Source organism: Fringilla coelebs, assembly GCF_963513975.1.
Source record: "Fringilla coelebs genome assembly, chromosome: 15".
NCBI classification, from domain to species: domain Eukaryota; kingdom Metazoa; phylum Chordata; class Aves; order Passeriformes; family Fringillidae; genus Fringilla; species Fringilla coelebs.
Window position 1 is genome coordinate 1,578,760 of NC_140041.1, and position 20,785 is coordinate 1,599,544.

General features: G+C 45.9%; 1 protein-coding gene across 4 annotated transcripts in view; it reads right to left on the reverse strand.

Moving 5' to 3' along the window:
* FBXW11 (F-box and WD repeat domain containing 11) overlaps window positions 1-19,149 on the reverse strand; it is a 58,878-nt gene extending 39,729 nt beyond the window's left edge. The window contains exons 1-4 of one of the 4 annotated variants that reach the window (XM_084215924.1): window positions 19,011-19,149; window positions 10,823-10,902; window positions 8,382-8,487; window positions 3,369-3,470 (exon numbers count right to left, since the gene is read on the reverse strand). In XM_084215924.1, coding sequence (XP_084072050.1) covers window positions 3,369-3,419 — 51 coding nt within the window. In that variant the 5' untranslated portion in view covers window positions 3,420-3,470; window positions 8,382-8,487; window positions 10,823-10,902; window positions 19,011-19,149. The remainder of the gene's footprint in view (window positions 1-3,368; window positions 3,471-8,381; window positions 8,488-10,822; window positions 10,903-19,010) is intronic. The other 3 variants (XM_084215926.1, XM_084215927.1, XM_084215925.1) reach the window with 3 other exon arrangements.
* Between the last annotated feature and the right edge of the window lie 1,636 nt (window positions 19,150-20,785).

Consider the following 20,785-nt stretch of genomic DNA (forward strand, 5'->3'; position numbering starts at 1 on the left):
GTGCTGCCCCAAGCCTCCAGGGTACTTGGGAGAATGGGCTTGGAGGAGTCAGGGGACACTCAAGTCTGAAAAAGCCACTGCATGAACGTTAGGATCTGGCCTGTGGAGGAACAAGCTGAGATCTCCCACTGGCAGCTCAGGAGGTGAGACACTTCTTGTTCCTGCAGTGAATGAACTCTGTTAAAGCTTCCAGGCACACAGGCCATGTCTGAACACAGAGGCAAAGAGGAGAAGGGCACTGCATGCAATTAAGCTGAAGAAACTTCAAGCATAGATGGAAAGGTGTAAGAAAGAACCTTTTCTAAGAACCCCAAAGACCTTGGCAGGGTGTAAATAAGCCTGACAAAACCTACATGGAGTTTTAAAAGAGAGATTAAATTATTTTTTAAAAAACAGAAGTGGAAGAAAAGCTTAACAGAAGACAGGGAAGAAACTTGGTGGGGCAGTATTTGGTTACTGGGTTAATTCCATTTTTATCTCTCTAATAATTAATTTCCCAAGACTTATTTCATCATCTCCTACATTATGCAATAATTCAAAGTGATGCCTGGGCTCTTATCTTCTGCTGCTTAATGAGCAGTGCTCACATCACAGTGGAGATGTTTACTCACGGAGCCCAGAACCCTGCCTGTCTCTGCCTGGCAGCCTTGCTGGAGCCACTTCCCAAATCAGCACCACAAAACACACTCAAAACCCTGCTGTGCTCCAAGGATGAAGCCAATGGAAGGTGCTGTATCCACAGAGTTGCATCACACACCTGCTAACAGAACCAGTTCCTCTAAAGACCTAAACAAGACTTCTGGTTTTAATCTTGCAGAGAAATCTATATCAAAGCAAATGAAAACAGGAGCTACTGGATACCAGTGTGTTCATGTACAAAAACATCATTAAAGGTAACTAAGCAGGTAAAAATAAGGCCTTGTAGCAGTTTCAAGTATTATGAACTGGCACTTATATGTACTTCTCCATGCAACAGAAACAAGTGTTAAGTGTCAGGGACTTTATTTCCTAATAATAGCAATTAAACCAAAAGCCAGCGTAGATGAGAAGAAACCACAAGTACCACAAATAGGAATTTTTTTTTTTTAAAATAAATTACCTATTTCTCTTCTGCATTCACTAACAGCTCACAGAATGCAGAAAGCAAATATTTCTCCAGTAAACTGCAGGGTTTAAAATATTAAGGTTTAAAATACTATGAGGGTATTTTACTGCATGAGGAAAAGCACAGAATACACACCCAGACTGAGAACTGGAACACCTTCCCCATCCATGGGCAGAGGGGATTTGCTGAAATGCTACAGCTTGACTTTAAACAGCCTTGTTAGGTTTGATGATTGTTAACAACCTCACAGCAAGGCAGAGCAAATCTATTCCCTGCTTTCTTCCTTTAGGTGGAAGGCAGGTGACTGCTGAAGCCTAAAGGTTTGAAAAAGCCTCAGGACTGAGTAAGAGCTTCCTGAAGAGATTCTCCAAGGCTCCAGGGTGAAGACTGCTCTTCACCCTTTCTGCCCTGCTCACTGGTTACTCTACACACACCACACACAACAGACACAATCCCAGGTAACTTCTGTGAATCACCAAGAGCTTCTGTATTTCCCTTCCAGCACTTCCTATTAATCATTTCACTCTAACTAATGTGTGCTACAGAACCAAGAGCTCCTGCTACCTGTGCCACACCTGATTTCTATGCGGGCTTAGAGTTCAGGAAACTATGAAGGGCAAGTCACAGTGCCAAAAATAATAAATGGGGAAAGCAGCTGGTGCCACTTTTGCTTCCAAGTTCCCCTTAAGACATCACTGAGTCACATACCCAAAAGGAGACTTTTTTTAAAATAAAATAATCCTTCACAGACACTTCCAGAACTCTCAAAGCCTCTTCTGGTTGGAGCTCTACAGAAACAATCAAACCTTAATAAAAAGAAAAAAAGTCTTTCTTTTGGCACAATATTTCACTGAACCATGGAATTCCTGAGCTGGAAGGGACACACAAGGATCATCAAAGTCCAACCCCCAGCCCTGCAGACTCCCCAACAATCCCACCCTGTCAAAATTAGAAGTAGCTTATAATTATTGCCAAGACATACACCAAACCTCTGGGACTCTGCCCTGGCATGACTGTAGGCACTCTCCTGTAAGCAATGATTTGGCCAGGAGACTGTTCATTTGTATAAAACTGAATTACCCATCTAGGAGTTTGTCTTGGACATGCATTTTTGTCCTTTCTTTGAATACTATTTCAAAATTGGAAACATAAAGCATTCAAATGGAAAAGCAGATTTGTATTTTAACAAAGGAAGGAATTTCTGGTTCTGAAATTCAGATTTGCTGAATTTCAAGTGGCCACATTTTGCAGGTGAGAAGAGAGGTTCTGAAATAACTCGTTACTCTCTAAGGTAAGACACTGATGTTCTCCAGTGGCTGACCTCAAATGGAGTGACACAAAACTCAATTGTTCATTTTCATTCACAAAAGAGCAATTTCTTTTAACTACTCACTTTATACACATGAAAGACTTGAACCACTGAATAATGTCCTTATGCAAACAGACTAATGTTAAATAATCCTTTTCTGCTAAAAAATGCTACATTCAGAAACACTTTGGGAAGTGCCACACAGTTACTACACATGTTCAGCATTTTCCTTCCAAAGTAAATACCCTGGAAAAAATTGGTAACTGGTCCCAAAAGCTCCCTTTTTATCATTTTCAATCCCTCCCAAACCAATGAAGCAGTAATTCCCCAACTATAAGTTATAGAAGCTTAGCTCCAACAGCTTACTAGAAGATAAACAACAGACAACTTAGGATTTAGTGGTTTCCTATACAGACCAACCCCCCACCCCATCCCTCTTTATTCACCTCTTCAAAGTTAAAAAACTGAGTTAACTGGGCAACCCAAAGACCCCAGGACTCCATGCTCACTATTCTGCGTTCAAACACGTGCAAAGACTGAGGTAGGGCTACACCCAGGCCCACGCTTAGGAGGAAATAAAAAGCTTATCCTTTCTAAATTAAATCACACAAATATCACAGATTGGTCAGTTCATTGCAATTTAAGAGAAATGGCAAAGCTCAATATGTTATTTTTAAGTTAAACGAGAAAGCAAAACGTAGCAGGCAACATGCAGAACTATGCTACTGATATCACAAGGTCAGTAAACAGGCAATAAAACACAACAGCTCCCCCCCGGCCCTACTGCACAGAAAGCCCTTTAAGAGTCACTCCTACAATGCAGTTAAGTAGAAGATTTCAGAAAAGGATGCACAAAAAACATTTAGCAGACTAAACAATTTGATTAAACAGAGTCCTGAGAGTTTAACACAAGTTCAACAGCATAACATTTACAACAAGAAAGAAGAAAGGCACCTGGAGACATCTGACACTGGGCATGCTCTGCAGGCATCTCAGTGCGCACATGCTCTCTACCAGGTTGGAGCAGCCTAGCCACAAAGACCTTGGCACAGAACACTGCAGGGTGACAAAAAGGAAGGAAGAGAAGAAGCAGTTAGATGCCACAACAAATCACTCAAGGCAGGCAACTCATTAGTATGTTAACGTGGGTACTTATCTATGTTATTTCTACATTCATCACAGTTAGCGGCCAGGGGTAAAATAACCACTGAAGGTGCTGTGCAGCAATCAAGGACAAGCCATCCCTCTGGCCTGGTCCAGAACAAGCCATCCCTCTGGCCTGAGCTCCTTTTCCCCCTCTGTAACCCCGTGGCTTTAGTGCCCAGCTGAACGCTTTAACTGACTCCCAGCAGCAGGAGAGTTTTAGTTCACCCACACAGCAGAGCTTCTGGGGCAGAGGCCTCACCCAGCAACCCAGCCTGGCCAAAATCCCTGCCCAGCTGTGCCCTGCACAGTCCCCCTGGGGACAGGAGGCCAGGAGGTGCCATTGGGGTGGCAAGGCTTTAGAATCCACCTGGAGGAGCTTTGGGAATTAAGGTTTGGCACTCCCCAGTGTCTCAGCTTTCTCAAACAAACTGTGGTTCTTTATTCTACACTGGGACAGACAACCTGGCAATGGGAGCACATTTTAGAGAGGAACCACACTTAGCTAAGTTCAAATTGCATGACCAAGTTGTGCTTAATCAAGGAATCCTAATGACCTGGAGAAAAATGTTGGAATTATAGCTGAAGATATCCTAAAGCCAAATCATCCCCTGGCTATATTTACTACTCCTCCTGCCACCTGAGCTTAACTAACAAATTCCCCACTGCTGACATGAGAAGTTGGGAAAAGTTTAGAGAGCCCTTTTGTTTCTTTTCTGAAGCTGAAGAAATTTGATGCAGACTCCCCAAAACTTCTGTAGCTCCCCAATATTATTTCCCAGTACCTTTTAAGGACAGAGCAGTACATACACCAGATAAAGTTAGGGAAAAGGATTCAATTCCTCAGCATCAAGCAGTGCACAAACCCAGCTGCAATATTTGGCACAGACTGAACTTTCACTATTTTCCACACAGGCTTCCAATTTAGTTACAATGGACACCAAAACTTTGAAAGCAAAGGCCCACACAGGTCAAAGCTGAAAGTGGAATAACTGGAGGTGAAGCCTCATGGAAAGCAGTTTGTGCCAGGATCAAGGAGGGGGAGAGAGCCCAGAGCACCTGAGGGGTAAAAGACTTTTTTTGTGTTTCATATCTTATGAATAAAACAAAAGGAAAACTCATATTTTCATCTCCATGCCAAGGAGAGAAATTACAGCAAAACCAGCAAAAGAATTGTCCTAGCAGCACCAAAACACATTGAATTTCCCTCTTTTACCCAGCAGGAAGGTGCTGATTCCACAGGGATGTCCTCTGCTATGCACTTGGAATGGCAAGAGTGGGAGCATATATCTTATGGGCAGGGGTAAAAATATTCATATCTATGTTTTATTGTATTATTCTTTCATTAATAGCAAAACAAACCCATAGTTTTCAATTACTAAAAGTTTTTAAAAGTTTAATGTTTATAGAGAAATGGGATTTAGTTTTAAAGTAATTACTTCACCGTATCTATTGCTTTACATTACTTAACTTTGACATGTCCTCACACTAATATTGTAAATTTAGTTCCCAGTACACTTCTAAGACAGTCAATCAATGACAACAGGGAAACTACCTAAACTTCAAGAAGAGCCCAAAAAAAAGAGGTTTTCATATTTTTAAAACAGATGGGATGTACTGTTAAAACACACTGATTGAAGATATACACTTTTAAAGGTCTGTTTTTCAAAAATGAGTGCATAATTCAAGAAACTCCCTTTTCAATCTGTTTCATTCTTTATCCCTATTTAGGACAGTATCTTCATGGTGGTTCTACAAGACTGAACCAGTAAAATTCAGGGTGTTAATGAAAGCCCAAAAACATTTTTAAACATACAGACCTGATTAAAAAAAGTCATTTTGCTCACGTAACTTGATAAAAAACACAGCAACCTCCTCTCCTGAAATGTTCAGATTAGGTGTACAAAGCTGAGTATAATGTTTATAATGAATCTACACCTGTAGATGTCCACAAATTATAAGGTAAAAATCACTGGTTTAGAGGTTATCATGTAGGGGAGTTTAGAAACTACGCTAGCTAAATAAACTGAATTTTAAGTGCTTAAGAGAAAAATGGGCAACTTGAGAACATTTTAAAAAATTTAATTCCAAACGCATTAGACACTGAGGCCATTTCCATGCCAAGGTTAAGCCACACAAAAACCTTTTCACAGCATTACGAAACCCTGCATGAAAGGCTTTGCAAAAACTCCCCGGACACTCAGCTGCAGCACTGCTATTGCACAATGCTACAAATTAAATATTGTGTCCCACTTCACACCAAAACAGGAACGTGCAAATATTTGTGTGCTTCCCTGACATGTTATTGCTTGACCCTGTGATGAGTAACAGCTTAACAGTGTTCCAAAGGATTCACTTTGCACCAGCCCTTCTTTTACCAGGAGCCCAAGGAGGTGCAGCATTGTTTAATAAAGTCTGGGAAGGGGAAAGTGCCAGTGGCCAACAGGCACAGAATTAAATGAGAACACAGAGATCACAAGTGCACAGGTTAAGGTAAGGCCAACTGAAACTCAGATTTTAAGGAATAAGATAATTAGCAATGTAGAGCTTTAACTGCCTCACATTCTGAGGGCAGTGGATCACCTGCATCACCTGGTCCTATTTGCGGAGCTGAGAGGGGCTTTGAGCCCCAGGGCAAGGAGGGAACAGACACAGAAACTCCCATTCTTCAATGCCTTGTGCTTGCAAAGATTTGTACTCTAATTTTATTATTAGATGACTGATGGTAATTCTATACACAAAGAACTGCTTTGGTGGTCTAGCCCCAGGAATTACATTTCAAGCTTTACATTTCAATCTTAAATCTCAAATTTAAGCAGCCTATACAAAATGCTGCATTCCCAGAGAAACCTGTAAATCCTCAGTAAAAAGAGAAGATGCTCCAATGTCTTTAAAACTCAAATGTTAAAAGCTTCTTGTAATAATAGCAAAGCACACAGCAGTGTGCATCCAATAAACCAACTCTGTAGCTGGGGACTTTTAGGATGAAGGTATAAAAAACACCTCCTCAGGCCCTGAACTATCCTATCCTAAAGTTTTCCTTCACTCTGAACTTCTCCCAGGTTACAGCACCACAGGTTAAAGCAGTGCAACATGCCCAGAAACAATTTCCTTCAGTGCATCTGATACTGTCACACAGAAATCCTCACGCTTTTGTATCCCTTAAAAAAACCTCAGGCATTTATCCTCTAAAGCCCATTAAACTGCCCAAGAAATGCCTACAGCCTGTATTTCTGATGGAATTAGAACACCTTTGCAACCCAGGCATGGCAATATTGCAGTGTCATAACCAAGAATGACAGCATTTACATAACCCAGACTTATGCTGCAAGTTTTATAAAATATTAAAATTATGACCTCAAAATTTTTCACTGCATTCATTTTATTTGGAGAATTTAGGGAATCTAAATTTATTGGTGTGTTTACAGCTTGGGAAATTCTGGACTTAAGGCAAAAACATGTAAAAAAGGTACAACCAAATAACCTCAGCTTCACTGCCAATTTTTTTCAGATTTTTAGCTATAAGAAATTCACATGCTACTCAACAATGGTGACCTCCTGGTTAGTTTACTTTGGCCTGGACCAACACAATTGGCATTTATTTCCACTAACACTTAATATTGATAATTTTATGGGAAAGTGGTGCTAAATAAACCCTTCTCCATGGCTGGGGGCTCAGTTTAATGCAGCCCAAGAGGTGCTCTGAAAAGCCAACTTGGATTTGAGGGCAGTCTGACAGTCTGGGAAAGCCTTATGCTCCCACCTCCAACTTAATGGCAAGCTCAGATCTCCTCAATCAGCATTTACCACGCTAAGACATAAAAAATATGAGCAGTAACAGTGTTTCAAGGCCTTCATTATTATTTTACACTCGGCAGGAACAGCAGCCAACTCCCTCCTGGTTTGCAGGCTGGGATTTCCTCCAGATCTTACCTGGTGCTTCTCCTGTTCAGGCTTCAAATAGTGCCAAGCAGAGCAGTGGTGAAGCCCTGGGCTGGGAATGAGTGTGCACAGGTGGGAAAGCAGAACATCCAAGGGTCTGTGTGAACACTGGGTGGGACATGCAGGGAGCGGTGACATGAGCTTCCCCAGGGACAGCCCGGCTGGCAGGGGACAGTCCCTGCACACCTCTGGAGGCACGGACACCACTGCCTGACCAACAGGAGCACTCTGGACACCTCCTGCTGCCACCCCACAGCCAGGCTGTGCCCGGGGAGATGCCCTGTGCCCACGTGCTCCACACAAGTCTGTTGGAATCGATGCCATCACATCACTGCCTTTCCCACGGCCAAATGCAACCCCACTGCGCCTGGGGGATTCAGAAGGCTGTTGGAGCACCATCCATACAACACATTTCCACACTCCAGGGAGTTTTACATGTGCATTCCAGCAATCTGCTTCAATTTCAGCAGAACTGGACTCCCAGGTCAACAAAGTTGTTTCAGATGTAATTTACTCTTGCATTTATTTCTCTCCTTCCATGAACTACAAATGCAAAAATTAATTTCTCAAAAATAAATACCCACAGAGTGGAAAGCCAATTTTAACTTGTGAAAATTTTTTGATTATTCTTTTACTGTTATCAGATCATTCTAAAAAAATAGGTAACCAATAACTGAGTCACAGTGCCATTAGGAAAGTCAATTTAGCCAAATCATTGCCATTCACAATAGTTTTTAAAACTGCTCAATGGAATAACCTTCCAACAGCCATTCGAGATCTACACGTAAGCTCTTGCATTTGGGGAAAAACACTAAGTGAGGAATCAGGAAATTTAAAGCAAGACAAGGGATAAGAATTGATCAGAGAAATTCTCCTTATTACCACAGCGATGCTCTAGATAGGACACTGAATTCACAGGAGGGTGATGGATAACGCTGTCCCACTCTGCTCCTGAAGATCAAAGTGTGTTTGCTACACACAGTCAATGCTACAAAAGGAATATGGGTTCAGTGGAGAGAAGATTAAATGCTTTCTTTGAATAGAATAACCATCTTACTCCATTATAATTTATTAATCAGGAAATGACTCGTGAGATGCAGCAGCTCGTTTTCAAGAAGATACAAAGGACTGGGAGAAAATCCTAAGATGTTTGCATAAGCCACTCTGAACATTAACTGAGATAATCTCAATTTTCCAAAATACACAGCATTTAGATTAGCCCTTGTTTCCTTCATGTACATGCACCCCAACTCCCACACCTTATGCACTAACATCCCCTGTGTTATACTAAAAAGGCCATTTCTAAAGCAAAACACTTTCTTCTGCTCTCCTGCAGCAGAACAGGGACTTACAGACATCTCCAGCCAGCAGCTCAGGGCAAATCATGAGTGAGCTACACAGACCCAGCAATGCCCATCACACAGGAGAAACTTGCAGGGCACCAAACACAGAGAAAAACATGGCTGAAACATGTCTAGCATGTTAAAAGCTGTCTCAGACCCTCAGGTTTTCAAGGCTGAGGCCTAACAGAGCTAACAATAAATGCTACGATGGCCAAGGCAGGGTAGAAGCACTCGACAAGTTCTGACGCCTGTGGAGGCTGGGCTGCCAGGAACAACCCAGGATTCCCAGGCAGGGCTGCACACCCCAGGCTGCACAGGAATACTGCCACAGCTCTGAGAGCTGCCTCACATGGCACTTTCTGAAATGTAACATTCAAAACACAGGCAAGAGCAAAGCCTCCAACCTGCTCAGCTCAACTGCTGCCTTTGGAGGGCTGGCTAATGTTTCCAAAAGTTAAGCAACATTAAATAACATTGAGGATCTTGATCAGCAGGAGCACTCATTTACGCTTCCCCTTTTTTTCCCTGCTCAGTGTATTTTAAATTATTTCCTCTTTTCAGTTTTCATCACTAAAGATGCCAAGTTTGCTTCTGCCTCCCTGTCCTCTTGTTTTAGAAAAAGGCACACCCTGAACAGCAAATATTCCACACAAAGACACTATTTTACAATTTTAACTCCAAAGTGAGTCTGATGGCTGTGTGGAACAAATTCAATTGGATACTAGATAAGAATGAAAGAAATGTGTCAGTCTAAGGTTAATAAGTATTTCCCTTACATTCTCCCTCTGGTTTATTTAAAAGAGTCACGCTAAAATAGACTTCTCCACCCTAACCAAATAAAATTCAACTACTCAAAAAATCAAACCAGGAAACCTTTGCACAAGCAATTCATTATAAATGTATTTATCAATTAAATTCAAATATAACTTTGGCACAAAATACCACACCAGCAAAACAAACGCAGAATTCAAACCATGCATGAGATCAACAGCACCTACAGAGTTTCTGCTACAAGAGGTTAAATACAGAGGCCTCACCATTCACTGCAGTAACTGCCTACAAAGGAGAACACACAAAGGCTGAGCATCACCGCTGTTAGTGTCCACAGGAATCCAGGTACATTGTTTCACAGTGACTTCAGAAATAAGTTGCCAAGTCCACCAAAGCATCAACTTACAGTAAAGCTGGGCACTGGGAGGTACAACTCTCCCATTCACACCAGATATGATATTGAACACACATAATTTCTTTTCCTGCCAGCCAGGGACCCAGCTTGCCTTCCTGAGGCACACACAACTTCCGAACCCATCTCTAAGATAACCTTTTGTGGCCTTTTGTAGGCATCCCAAATCTCAGAGGAATGTGACTCCAAGTACAATGGCTCTCCCCTACTCTGAAATAAACCCACTGTCACTGTGAGGCTTCTCCTGCCACCCCTGCCCTACACCTGTCCCAAAACAGCTGAGGCCAAACCTTCACACTGACAGCTCAGGAAGGGTTTAGGACACTGACTCCAAGCCCACAACAGAATTTCAAATGGCATTTCGGCAGGAAAAGCTACAGGAAATTGTCTTAGGAATAACCAGAGAAGTTCTCTCCAGTTGTGATGGATCCATCAGAGGACAGAGACTGAACTCAGAGCTGAGACCCCCCTGAACTCCACAGGGAGCCCAAGACAGTCACTGACAAGGCTGCTCTCCCCTTCCAGAAAGAGGATGTGGCAGCCAATGGCTCTGTGCCCTTTCCTGCACACATGAAAGTTTACCTCGTGTTCCCAGGCCTGTGCTCCACAGCAGTCTGGCAATTCCCTCCAGTACTGCTCCTGTATCTCCTGGCCATGCCCTGTCTGACTCAGCTCAGCAGCTGATTCCCTGTGCCCTAACACCTGGGGGACATGAAGCAGTTAAAGCAAGGGACTGAATGTGCGGACAAACTCGTCTAAGCAGAAGCAGCAAGATATAGTACAGGGTGACTTCTTACCTGAAACTTTGTTTCTGGGCTTCAGATCCACCAATCCAGAATGAAAGGGGATTCGAATGGGTTTTCCTTCTCAGACTTGTCTGTTAAAAGAGAGGAGCCAATCATCTTCAGCTTGGTGTATCTACTTCTTTCTTGAACGAAATCCCAATTACTGCTAATGCTGTTAGAGACAAGGCAGCCCAGGCACCTGCCCAGCCCGGGACCAACTACGTTAGTAGGGTCGTCGGATTGGTGGATCTAAGACAGAGAAACGCATTTACAGACAAGAGATTGCTCCTTCCTTACCCTGGGTCACCCAAACAAGTGGTTTTGGGTACAGCTCACTTTGCTAAGATTAAGGAAGATGAGAAGAAGCTACAATGTAAATAACAAAGCCAAGTCCTAAAGCTTCAACCACCAGCTCACACCTCGCAGGCCTGCTCCAGGAACACAGGTCTGCACAACAGCTCAATGCAGTTCTCCTGGTCTGCCATAAACAACTTCTAAAGCACTTTACTGCAATGATTATTTCCCTGTTCCAGGCTCAAAATGACCTCATTTGCCTTACACATCTGCAGCACAAAGATGGAGTTGTCAAGACACTCCTGATGGGAACAACAGCACTGTATTCAGTACATTTGCAGTACTGCTGTGTGTCTGGAAAACAATCTAGAACCAGAAGAGAGTAAGACACTGTACACTACTCCTGAGACAAGAAACACTCACCTCTTGCTAAGCAGAGAGATAAAAGGCCTCTAGCCAGTCCTGCCAGCAGCACAGTGAGAGTGTGACTACTTTAAGCAGCTAAAAAGTGATACCTCAGAGAAGATGGGGTCTGCAGAAAACTCATGCTCCACATGCAACAGAAAGCTCAGCCTACAGAGACCAAACCATGCAACTTTCACCAAGAGCTTCAAAAACTTTGGGCCATGGCCTATGGGGCTTCTGCTACCCACAGGGAGAACAAAATGGTGCAGCATCCCCAGAGGAACACATCACCACCACCTCTCACCGTCTCTGCTCTGCAGCCCCTCTAGAGAGCTGAACCTCAGCCTCCACTGCTGTGCCCCACATCTCAAGCCCCAGCAATTCACAGAAGGGTGGAAAAAATGCCACTGTCTCCAGCTGTGCCAAGAAACTATCTCCATGAGTACAGGACTACCCTGACTGCCCACAGCTCCTTAAAGAAAGGAGCATCTTCATGGTGGGGCGATTTCCTGCTTTCCAGCCACTGGCAAAGGCAGACAATCCCAGGGCAGAGTTTCAAGGACAAAGCAGCGCTGTAGGCCCAGTACCATGTCCAATGCATGATTTTTAAAGCTGCCAAGGAAAAGTGCTAGGATGTCAAGGCATATGACTCAGAATTTTCAGAGTACAATATAGCTCAGCAAGAAGCCAGCTATCAAATTATATAAATGTACCGATTTGCCAAGTCACTGCAGAGCCAGCAGGGTGCTGGAAGGAGAGGCACTTCTCCAGGAAGCCAAACCTTAACATTATTTGCAAGTGTAACAGCACAGGTCTGATTTTTGTCTCCAGAAGGCCTGGCGTGCTGGAGACAGCCTGAATAACAAGTTTCCCTGGCTAGTCCTCTCCTGCCCTAAGAGAATGGCCAACGAGATTCTCTATCAAGTCCAAGCTGGAACTTACTAAGTTTTGCAAATTCTGAGTATAGATTTTCAAAGAGATTTAGGCATTTTTGTCTGAAAATCAAAAATTGGCTTCACTGCAAAGGCTGCAAGACTTGAAAACAGGCCATCATGCAAACCATGCTGAAATACACAAGCTCACACCCCTCAAAAAGGCAAACAGTGCACATTGGCACAACTTTTGTACCAAAATTCCACATTCAAGAGCTCCTCAACAGAATGAAACTCAGAGCAAACTTGTAACACTGAATATATAGATATTTTTATATATATATATGATTATCCTCTTCTCTTCTAAGTCAATGAGCAAACCAAAATTCTGTAGTGTTGCCAACAGCTTGAAGTTGACCCAAAAATCTTTTTTTGTCATTTTACCCAGAAAACACATCACTCCCTATTCCTCACAAGTAGGTCCCTACCTACATCTTACAAATTTCCACTTGTATTCATCCTACAAATGGGCCCAGGAAGCTGAACTCCTCTTTGATCCCACACAAAGCTGTTAATTTCCTGGGGTGGAAGTACAAGGATGCAAGTCCTGCAGGGATGTGGATTAACAAAGCACCAAAGAAACAACAAGCCTTCAAATGTTCCCACTGTTAATTTAGCCTGCATGAGGAGCAAACTGAGTTTTCAGAAAGTCAATGCTTTTCATTGCTAAAACACCAATGGCATTGCGTTATTTTTGCATTATCTGCTCTCGGTCATGCATTGCTCATATTGGGAAATGTGTGGAAATGGTACAGGAAAACGGAGTAGGCTGTCAGATGTCACACCACTGAGCTCATAAATACATCAATAAACTGGGGAAGGAAGGGAATTTCCAGAAAAAGTGGATTTTCTGTGAATAATGATGCCATAAAAATCAAACCACGAAATCAGATTATGTAACAACATAAACAGTGGCATCCATATAAAGAAGACGTCGCCCAAGGAAAAAGCTAGAAGGAAAAAATTGTTATCCATTAGCATTAATTTAAACAACTCAGTCAATATTCTCATTTCCCTTCAATTCATTTTCTGCCCTGCAACAAAAAAAAATTCCTTGTCACAGAGCAGCCCTCTCATAAGCACGGTCTCTTGTTCTCTCCCACACATCATTCCTCTCGCATTGGCACATTTGCTGCAACATCCATTTCATCTGAAAGCCATCAGCAATCTCCCTGAGCACGCTGCTGCACAAGCACTCTGAGCTGCCCAGGGCCGGGCAACTGGAAATGCCAAAGCACCAGTGACCTCTAAACTTCGAGGCAATAAACCCAGCACACCCAGAGACACACGGCAAGCTGATTTAACAAGCAGCAGAGGTGTTTTAGAAAACATGAAATGAAAAGATACATCCATCTTTCAAAGAACATTCCCAGGTCTCTCTGAGGGTACAGCTTGTAACAAGGCAGGTTGTTTTGCTGCGATGCTGCTCACAACACTCCTCAGTGACCCAAATCTTAGCAGCGCTCAAAGCTCTGTATCCTGAGGGACACAGCCAGCACTGTCTGACACGCAGCAAAGGCAGATGGGCTTTTCAAAGCAGCAACCCCAGAGCACTTCAGAGAGGGCAGCTGCACCCACAGCAGCTGCCTGCAGAGACAGGATCTCATTCCACACCTGGACAGGGATTCACTCCGGGAGCTGCCGTCCCCCAGGCAGAGCTCTGGGGCAGCCCACGGAGCCAGAAGCTGCCCGGTCACGCTCACCCAGATGAGCCCTGCACGCGTTCCAGGCTGCAGGGAACTTCCTCTGCTGCACCTCACTAGCTCAGCACCAGGCAGAGCTTGGAGAACTTTGTCACGTTAGAAAATGTAACTGCATTGTGAAGTGAGAAATCTCTGAGTCTGGAATGAGATTTAAAAAGCCTTTGGTTAAACACCAGGGCTTAGTCCCCCCAGGAATTTGGTAGCATCCTTTCATTAAGAAACAAAAGCAATTTAGTTTCAGAAGTTCCCCCACAACTGGCACATCTGCAGCTTTCCTTCACCTGAATTATCTGATTGGCTACTGCCACCATCATCAGAAACCTCAGATAACTTTACACACCTCTGCATCTCTATAGCCTCCTTCTCTCTGCTATCTCATTTCCCCAATCAGGCCATTGCTTCAGCAAACCCTTCCCAAAAGATAAAAACTTTCCACACTCCTTTGTCCACTTCCCTCCTTTCACCACTCCGCTGGCTCTGAGTACAGTTGCCTTGCTCTAATTCATGTTCTTAAGCTCTTCCTTCCCATTTTCTGCACTGCTGCCAAAGTCACAGCAATCTCTTCTCTTCAGATTTGTATCCTTCCTCTGCGAGGCACTCTCTGAAACAGGACTGTCATTCTGAGAGCCTGGCAGCAGCACAGACCTCACATTCCCCTGCCCCAAGGCTCATCCCACCAAGGCTCTGCCTTCCTCAAATCCATCCCACCACCACCTCTTTAGCTGTATGCTCCAGCCATTGCTTTTTTCCCCCATGTATAAAAGCCTGCATGCTTTACTGTCCAACATGCAGCTCTCAACTCTGTTCATTTAGCTACTGAAAATTAAAAAAGATATCAGCAAAGCAAACAGATCGTTATCTTGCTGAAGAAAGCACATCAAGGTTACACACAGGTTTACAAATACCTTACTAACACTCCATCACCTCCCAGGCTTAAATTAGGAACCAGTTACATTTCAGCTAGAACAGTATCTCCTTTGTTTCAGCTGCAAAGATGATCATTGCCTGTATCTGTGTCCTTACAAAAGTCAACTCTTTGAAGGATTCCTCCAAGAGTATGTGAAAAAGAAAAAATCCACAAATCCAACTGCCTGCTTGGCTTGCAATGACTGAGACAGGGAAGAAAAAAGCCAGAGCACTATAGACCTACTGAGATATATATACAGCAGCCGTATTTTAGCTTCCAAGCAGAATGTTGGGTTTTATTTTGCACTCTAAGTTTTAAATAGTTTGGGGGCAACAACCATCTCCAGTTTCAGTAACCCAAGGAACTTCAGGTACCCCTGGAGTGATGCACAGCAGGAGCTGCTGCTGCTCAGCAGGCCTGTGTGAAACTCTTCCTCCTCAGACTGGTACCTCTGAATTGAACGCCTCCACCTCACATCAAAGTCCTACAGAAAGATTTTTTGCAAGATATTCAATGATAATTCTTCATTTATTATTTACCAAGGTACTTAAACACAGGATGCTTTTAAGAGAGCCAGAGAGAAGCATTCTAGACACTGAAGGCCGTGTGTTAGGGAGATTATTTCCATATATGTAACTTCAAGATACAAATTATAGCAGTGTGAACAAGTGCTTGCCCATTTCATTGCCAGGCATGGCCTTTCCCAAACCTTTTCATGCTCTTACCACAGAGCAGTGAAGGCTGAATTTAACCTGCCAGCACAGGGACCTGTGGAGAGCAGCTTGGCAGCAAGGCCCCAGTGAAACACGAGGGGCATAAGCTCAGCGAGTGGGAGAATTTCCACACAGCTGGATTCCTGCTCAGGAGCCATCTCCCATAGGTGGCTGGTGGGTACAGGAGCCTGGGAGCAGCAGAATAATTTTGTTATGCCATCCACATCTCATGGTGCACACAGTTCACCCCATAAATGTATAAAAAACCCTCCAATCTACTTGCCACACTGATGTATTCGGTTACAACCACCTCAGTACAACCTAAGCAGCTAACCCTCCCACATTGTGAAAGCTGATGGTAACACTAAATAACAATTATGGGAAGGGTCCTGGGGAAATGAAAAACACAAGGCTTTTAGCAGATATTGAAGGTACATACAAATCACAGTGTTGATGCAACTAAACACGGATTTTATACACAACTCAGATCTGCAGGCAACAAAACTTATTTCACAAAGCATTGCAGTTGGTTCTTTAAAAGAGCAAAAAGGTCACAGTTATCTAATTTCACTGAGAAAACCAAAACCAGGGGCAGAAAGAGCCCTTTCAGTGAGTGGCCCTCCATCTGTTCTGGATTACCTCCTCACTCCTCAGCCGCCTGCTCACACCAGCACTTCCCTGAGCCCACGAGTGAACCAGCCTCAACCCTCCACACACCGTGAGCTCAGCCTGGGCAGCCCAGGCAGTCCCAGTTACCCTCGGCGTATCCCACCCGTACAGGTGGGCACCACCTGCACCTGGAATGGCATCACCCAACACTCATCCCCCTGGAAATGACTAAGGACAGCACCCACAGAAGCAGCACATGGCACAGGAAGCCTTCAGCTGTCCTGATGGACACAGTGGCTTGGAACACTCACTAAAACTTCACACAGCAAATCAAAGTTGTCACTCTGAAACCTTTAAATAATTCTCTGAGATTCCAGCCTTAAAAATAGAACAGTATTATTTCCATGACTGATTTTCCTTTAAATAAATGCAAATTATTAATCCAGGGAAGGCAGAGTTGATGGGTAGAGCAGCGTGCTCTGAAACTTACAATTAACATATTGACACATTACCTCTTGTTTATCAGCTCCTGAGAATTACAGTGTATTTGCTCCTCAGAACTTTCAGATCACACTCTGCTCCTGTATTTACTACAGATTCATTCCTGGCACTGGAGGGAAGCAATGCACCAAACCCCATCTCCCTGATCAAAGAGAAGTATAAAACATCTGCTTTTAGGAATGCGGAACACTTCAAAAGAGCAGCATCCCCCTAAATCTGCCAGGTAGGGATGATCCTGGGTTTGGGATCATTCCCACAGCACTGACTCCCACGTTTCCAGATCACAGAAATCCCCAACAGGGAACTCAGACCAAACAGCTTCTGCCCTGTGGATTCAAACAAATCTCCCGGAGAATCTTCCCTTCTGCACCACACCAGAAGGCAAAACCTCCACGTCTGCACCTAGGAGTGATTTTTCAATGCTTTTAGGGAAACATCTCCACTCAAACACAAGTGATCCTGTGCAAGCCTCTACTAAGGCTAACATTAGATTCAGCTACCAACTTCATTGCAGAGAGCACCATTTTCTCTTGGAAATTACAGAATTAAATGTTCATCTTATTCAATTTTTATACTTATCCATTTCTTGTGAAAGAGAGAAAAGTGTATTTCTAAAACCTCCTACTACATACTAAAACTCCTACAAGCCCCACTGATGTTTGCATGGATTAGCACATTTCCCAGCTCCAGCAAGTGGAGGATACAACACTCACCAGCAAAGTCCCATTTGCTTCCTCCTGATACAACCTGGCCACAAAGAGGAGACTAAAATGGGAGAGCACTTGTGAAATCACAAAAAAGTGGCGGTTTTTGAAAGGTGAGGGAGCCAAACCTTCCAGTTGCAAATGCTATTTGAGCACCTCACAGAACCCAAAGCTGAAGAGTGTTGGTGACTGTTCCACAGAAGAAGAAAGCCACCAGAGCAGGCTTCCCACCTCGGGAATTTAGGAGGCATCTCTCTGGGAGGCTGCTCCTGAGCCGGCTCCCCACACAGCTGCCCCAGCCTTGCCTTTCCTGCTGAAGGCACTGATGGCTCAGATGTCCCCCATGGCAAGTGCGAGATCAGAGCACCAGGGGAGGAGGTTGAGGAGGGAACGACTTTTAAGTCCCTGCCCTCAGTGATCAGTAAAAATAACGAAAGATACACAAAGGCTTTTGTGGGTTCCCCTTTTTCTTTTTATTTCTGCTTTTTGAGACCAGATGGCACACTTAAAAGTTCATATTTTCTGGATCAGGTAGTTTAGCAACAACTCCACTGGCTAAAAAACCCATGTGTGTCTCCACTGAACCCAGCTCACCTTCAGAGTGCCTTAAAGGGAGATTATTTGTATTTTGCCCCTCAGTTCTGGAGAACCGTATGAAATTTTGTATGTGAGAGCAAATTATGCTTAGGAGAAAAAGCAATTATGCTTATAACAAAGAAATTTGAATATATTTACCGATTACTATTCTCTCTCAGCTCCTAACTTAATTTTATTCATACCTAAAGGCAGTAAAACGAGGGGCCTCCGATATTTGCCTACAGAGATCTAATTTGTTTATATTACAAAAAAAAAATCAACACCTCTTTCTACTGCTCCCACCTGGCTGCCTCTCCACTAACGCGAATTGAGCGGTGTAAGCGTTAATTAGGGGTATAACCAATACACCAATTAGGTCTCGTTAGGTAATTCCGTGTGTGCTGGACCGGAGCTGCAGCACCGGTGCTGCCCCGGCCCGGGGCCCCGAGCCCCGCCTGCGGGGTCTGATCCGCCCCCAGGGGAGCGGAGGGGTCCGGCCGGGCTGGGGCTGGAGCCGGAGCCCCCCCGCCCGGGGCATTTCGCTTTCGGTTCGTGCCCCCGGCCCGGCCCTGCCTCCTGCGGCGGTTAATTGTAGTTATTTATTTATTTCCAATGAAACGGAGGCGCTCGTGGCGCCCCGGGCGGGCCGCGGGGCCGCGGCGGAGACGGGAGCGAGCGGATCCCGCCGCGCGGACAGCGCGGCCGGGCCGGGGCAGAGCACGGGCCTGGCACAGCCCCCGCAGCGGCGGCGCCGGACCCCGCGGGCCGGGCGCGCCGGCGGGGCCTGAGCCCGGGGGGGGGGGGAGGGGGAGCGAGAGGAGGCGGGAGGGTGTGCGCGGGGGCGGGGGTGACTCACCATGAGCTCGATGGTCTTGTCTTCGATGACCGCGTCGGGCTCCATCGCGGCGGCGGCCGCTCCGCTCCGCCTGCCCGGCCCGGCCCCGCCGCCGCCGCCCCGCGCCCGCCAGGCCCCGCCGCGGCCCGCCCGCCCCCGCCGCGCGCACGCGCAAACGCACGCGCGCTGCGTCCGCCGTGACGTCACGGCGCCCGCGGAAAGAGCGGGACCCCGGCGCGCCCGGCCCCGCCCCCAGGGGAGCCCCGCGCTGCCCATTGGGCACGGGCTGCGCGCGGGGGCTGCCGGGAGCGGCGCGCGCCCGCCGAAGGGGGAGGGGGGCGGCCTGAGGGACCCACACGGGAACGGGAACGGGAACGGGAACGGAACGGAACGGAACGGAACGGAACGGAACGGGGCGGGGCGGGGCGGGGCGGGGCGGCAGCGAGCGCCTCTGTGGGGCGGCGGAAGCGCTCGGGCCCGCCAAGCCTCCTGTCCCGCGCTGCCGGGGCTGCCGAGCGGGCAGAGCCGTGTGGGAACGGAAGGCCGGGCTTTGCTGCTGGACGCTGTGGGATCGAAAGCTTGAAAAGCGCCTTTGAGACTCGCCCCTATCGGCTCCCTGCGTGCCCTGGCACAAGTGCCCAGAGCAGCTGGGGCTGCCCCTGGATCCCTGGCGTGCCCAAGGCCCAGGCCGGACAGGGCTTGGAGCAGCAGGGACAGTGGAAGGTGTCCCTGCCATGGCAGGGGTGGCACTGGGATGGGCTTTAAGGTCCCTTCCAACCCAAAGCAGTCTGGGATTCTGTGATACATGGACTCAGGAGATGGCTCTGCATGTTGAACTGTTTATTTAATAAACAATTCTATTGAATAAGTCCTGCTCTGTGCCTTAGGCCTGTTCTTGCTGGCACCATTGGGCCATTTCCATGTAGCTGACCTCAACCCTTGGCAATGAGCAGCTTATTCAGCCTTTAGGGTCTGGATCCTGCTGGCAAACGGTGCCTCTGCCACAGGAGCCACGGAGCATCCAGGAGCCATCCAGAGCTCAGGTGCTCTGGGGACCAAGGACACCCAGGCTGCCCTCTGACCACGCAGCAGGGACCAACTGCAGCCATAGACATCGGAAATTGGAAGCAAAACTGTCCTAAGCAGCAGTGTGCCGTGATAGCACAGCACTGGGCTTGCCACGAAAATGGACCTGCAGCTTCCTGCTAAGCATTTTTTTCTGTTACCTGTTCAAATCTCTGCCAAATGGTGAAGAGATGGAGGATGAACAAATAGAAACGGTGTGAAGTCCTTCCTTACTGACAGCTCACCTGCTCCACAGGACATTGGAGTCAGCAGAAATGTCCTTCATCACTCAAAACCCCTTAGAACAATACTTACCATGAGGTCTAAACCCTTTTTAGAGCATTTAAAAGGTAAAACAAGAGCTGCAAATGCCCCTCCCCATCAAACCTTGCTGCTGCTCACCTGGGGGTAACAAATTGATGTGCCCCAAGAGCTGCCTCATTTCCATTTGTGGGGATGAAGCCAAACCCAGAGATGCCACTGCCCCAGAGTGCCTCCAGCGAGGCCCCCCAAACCCACCCAGGGGTGCCCCCAGCAGCAGTGCCCCTCACCCTGACACCCCATGGCCATGGACTATCCTTCCTTTTCCTGCCAAACCTGGGCGCTGCTGGCAGCTGGATCCTTCCCATCGGAACCCCTAAGGAAGGACTTGCAGGTGGAATTGTACCCATTGTGTAACACCCCCGCCCAGGTGTCACTGAGAAAGGTGGGACAAAATCCAGCTCCATTCT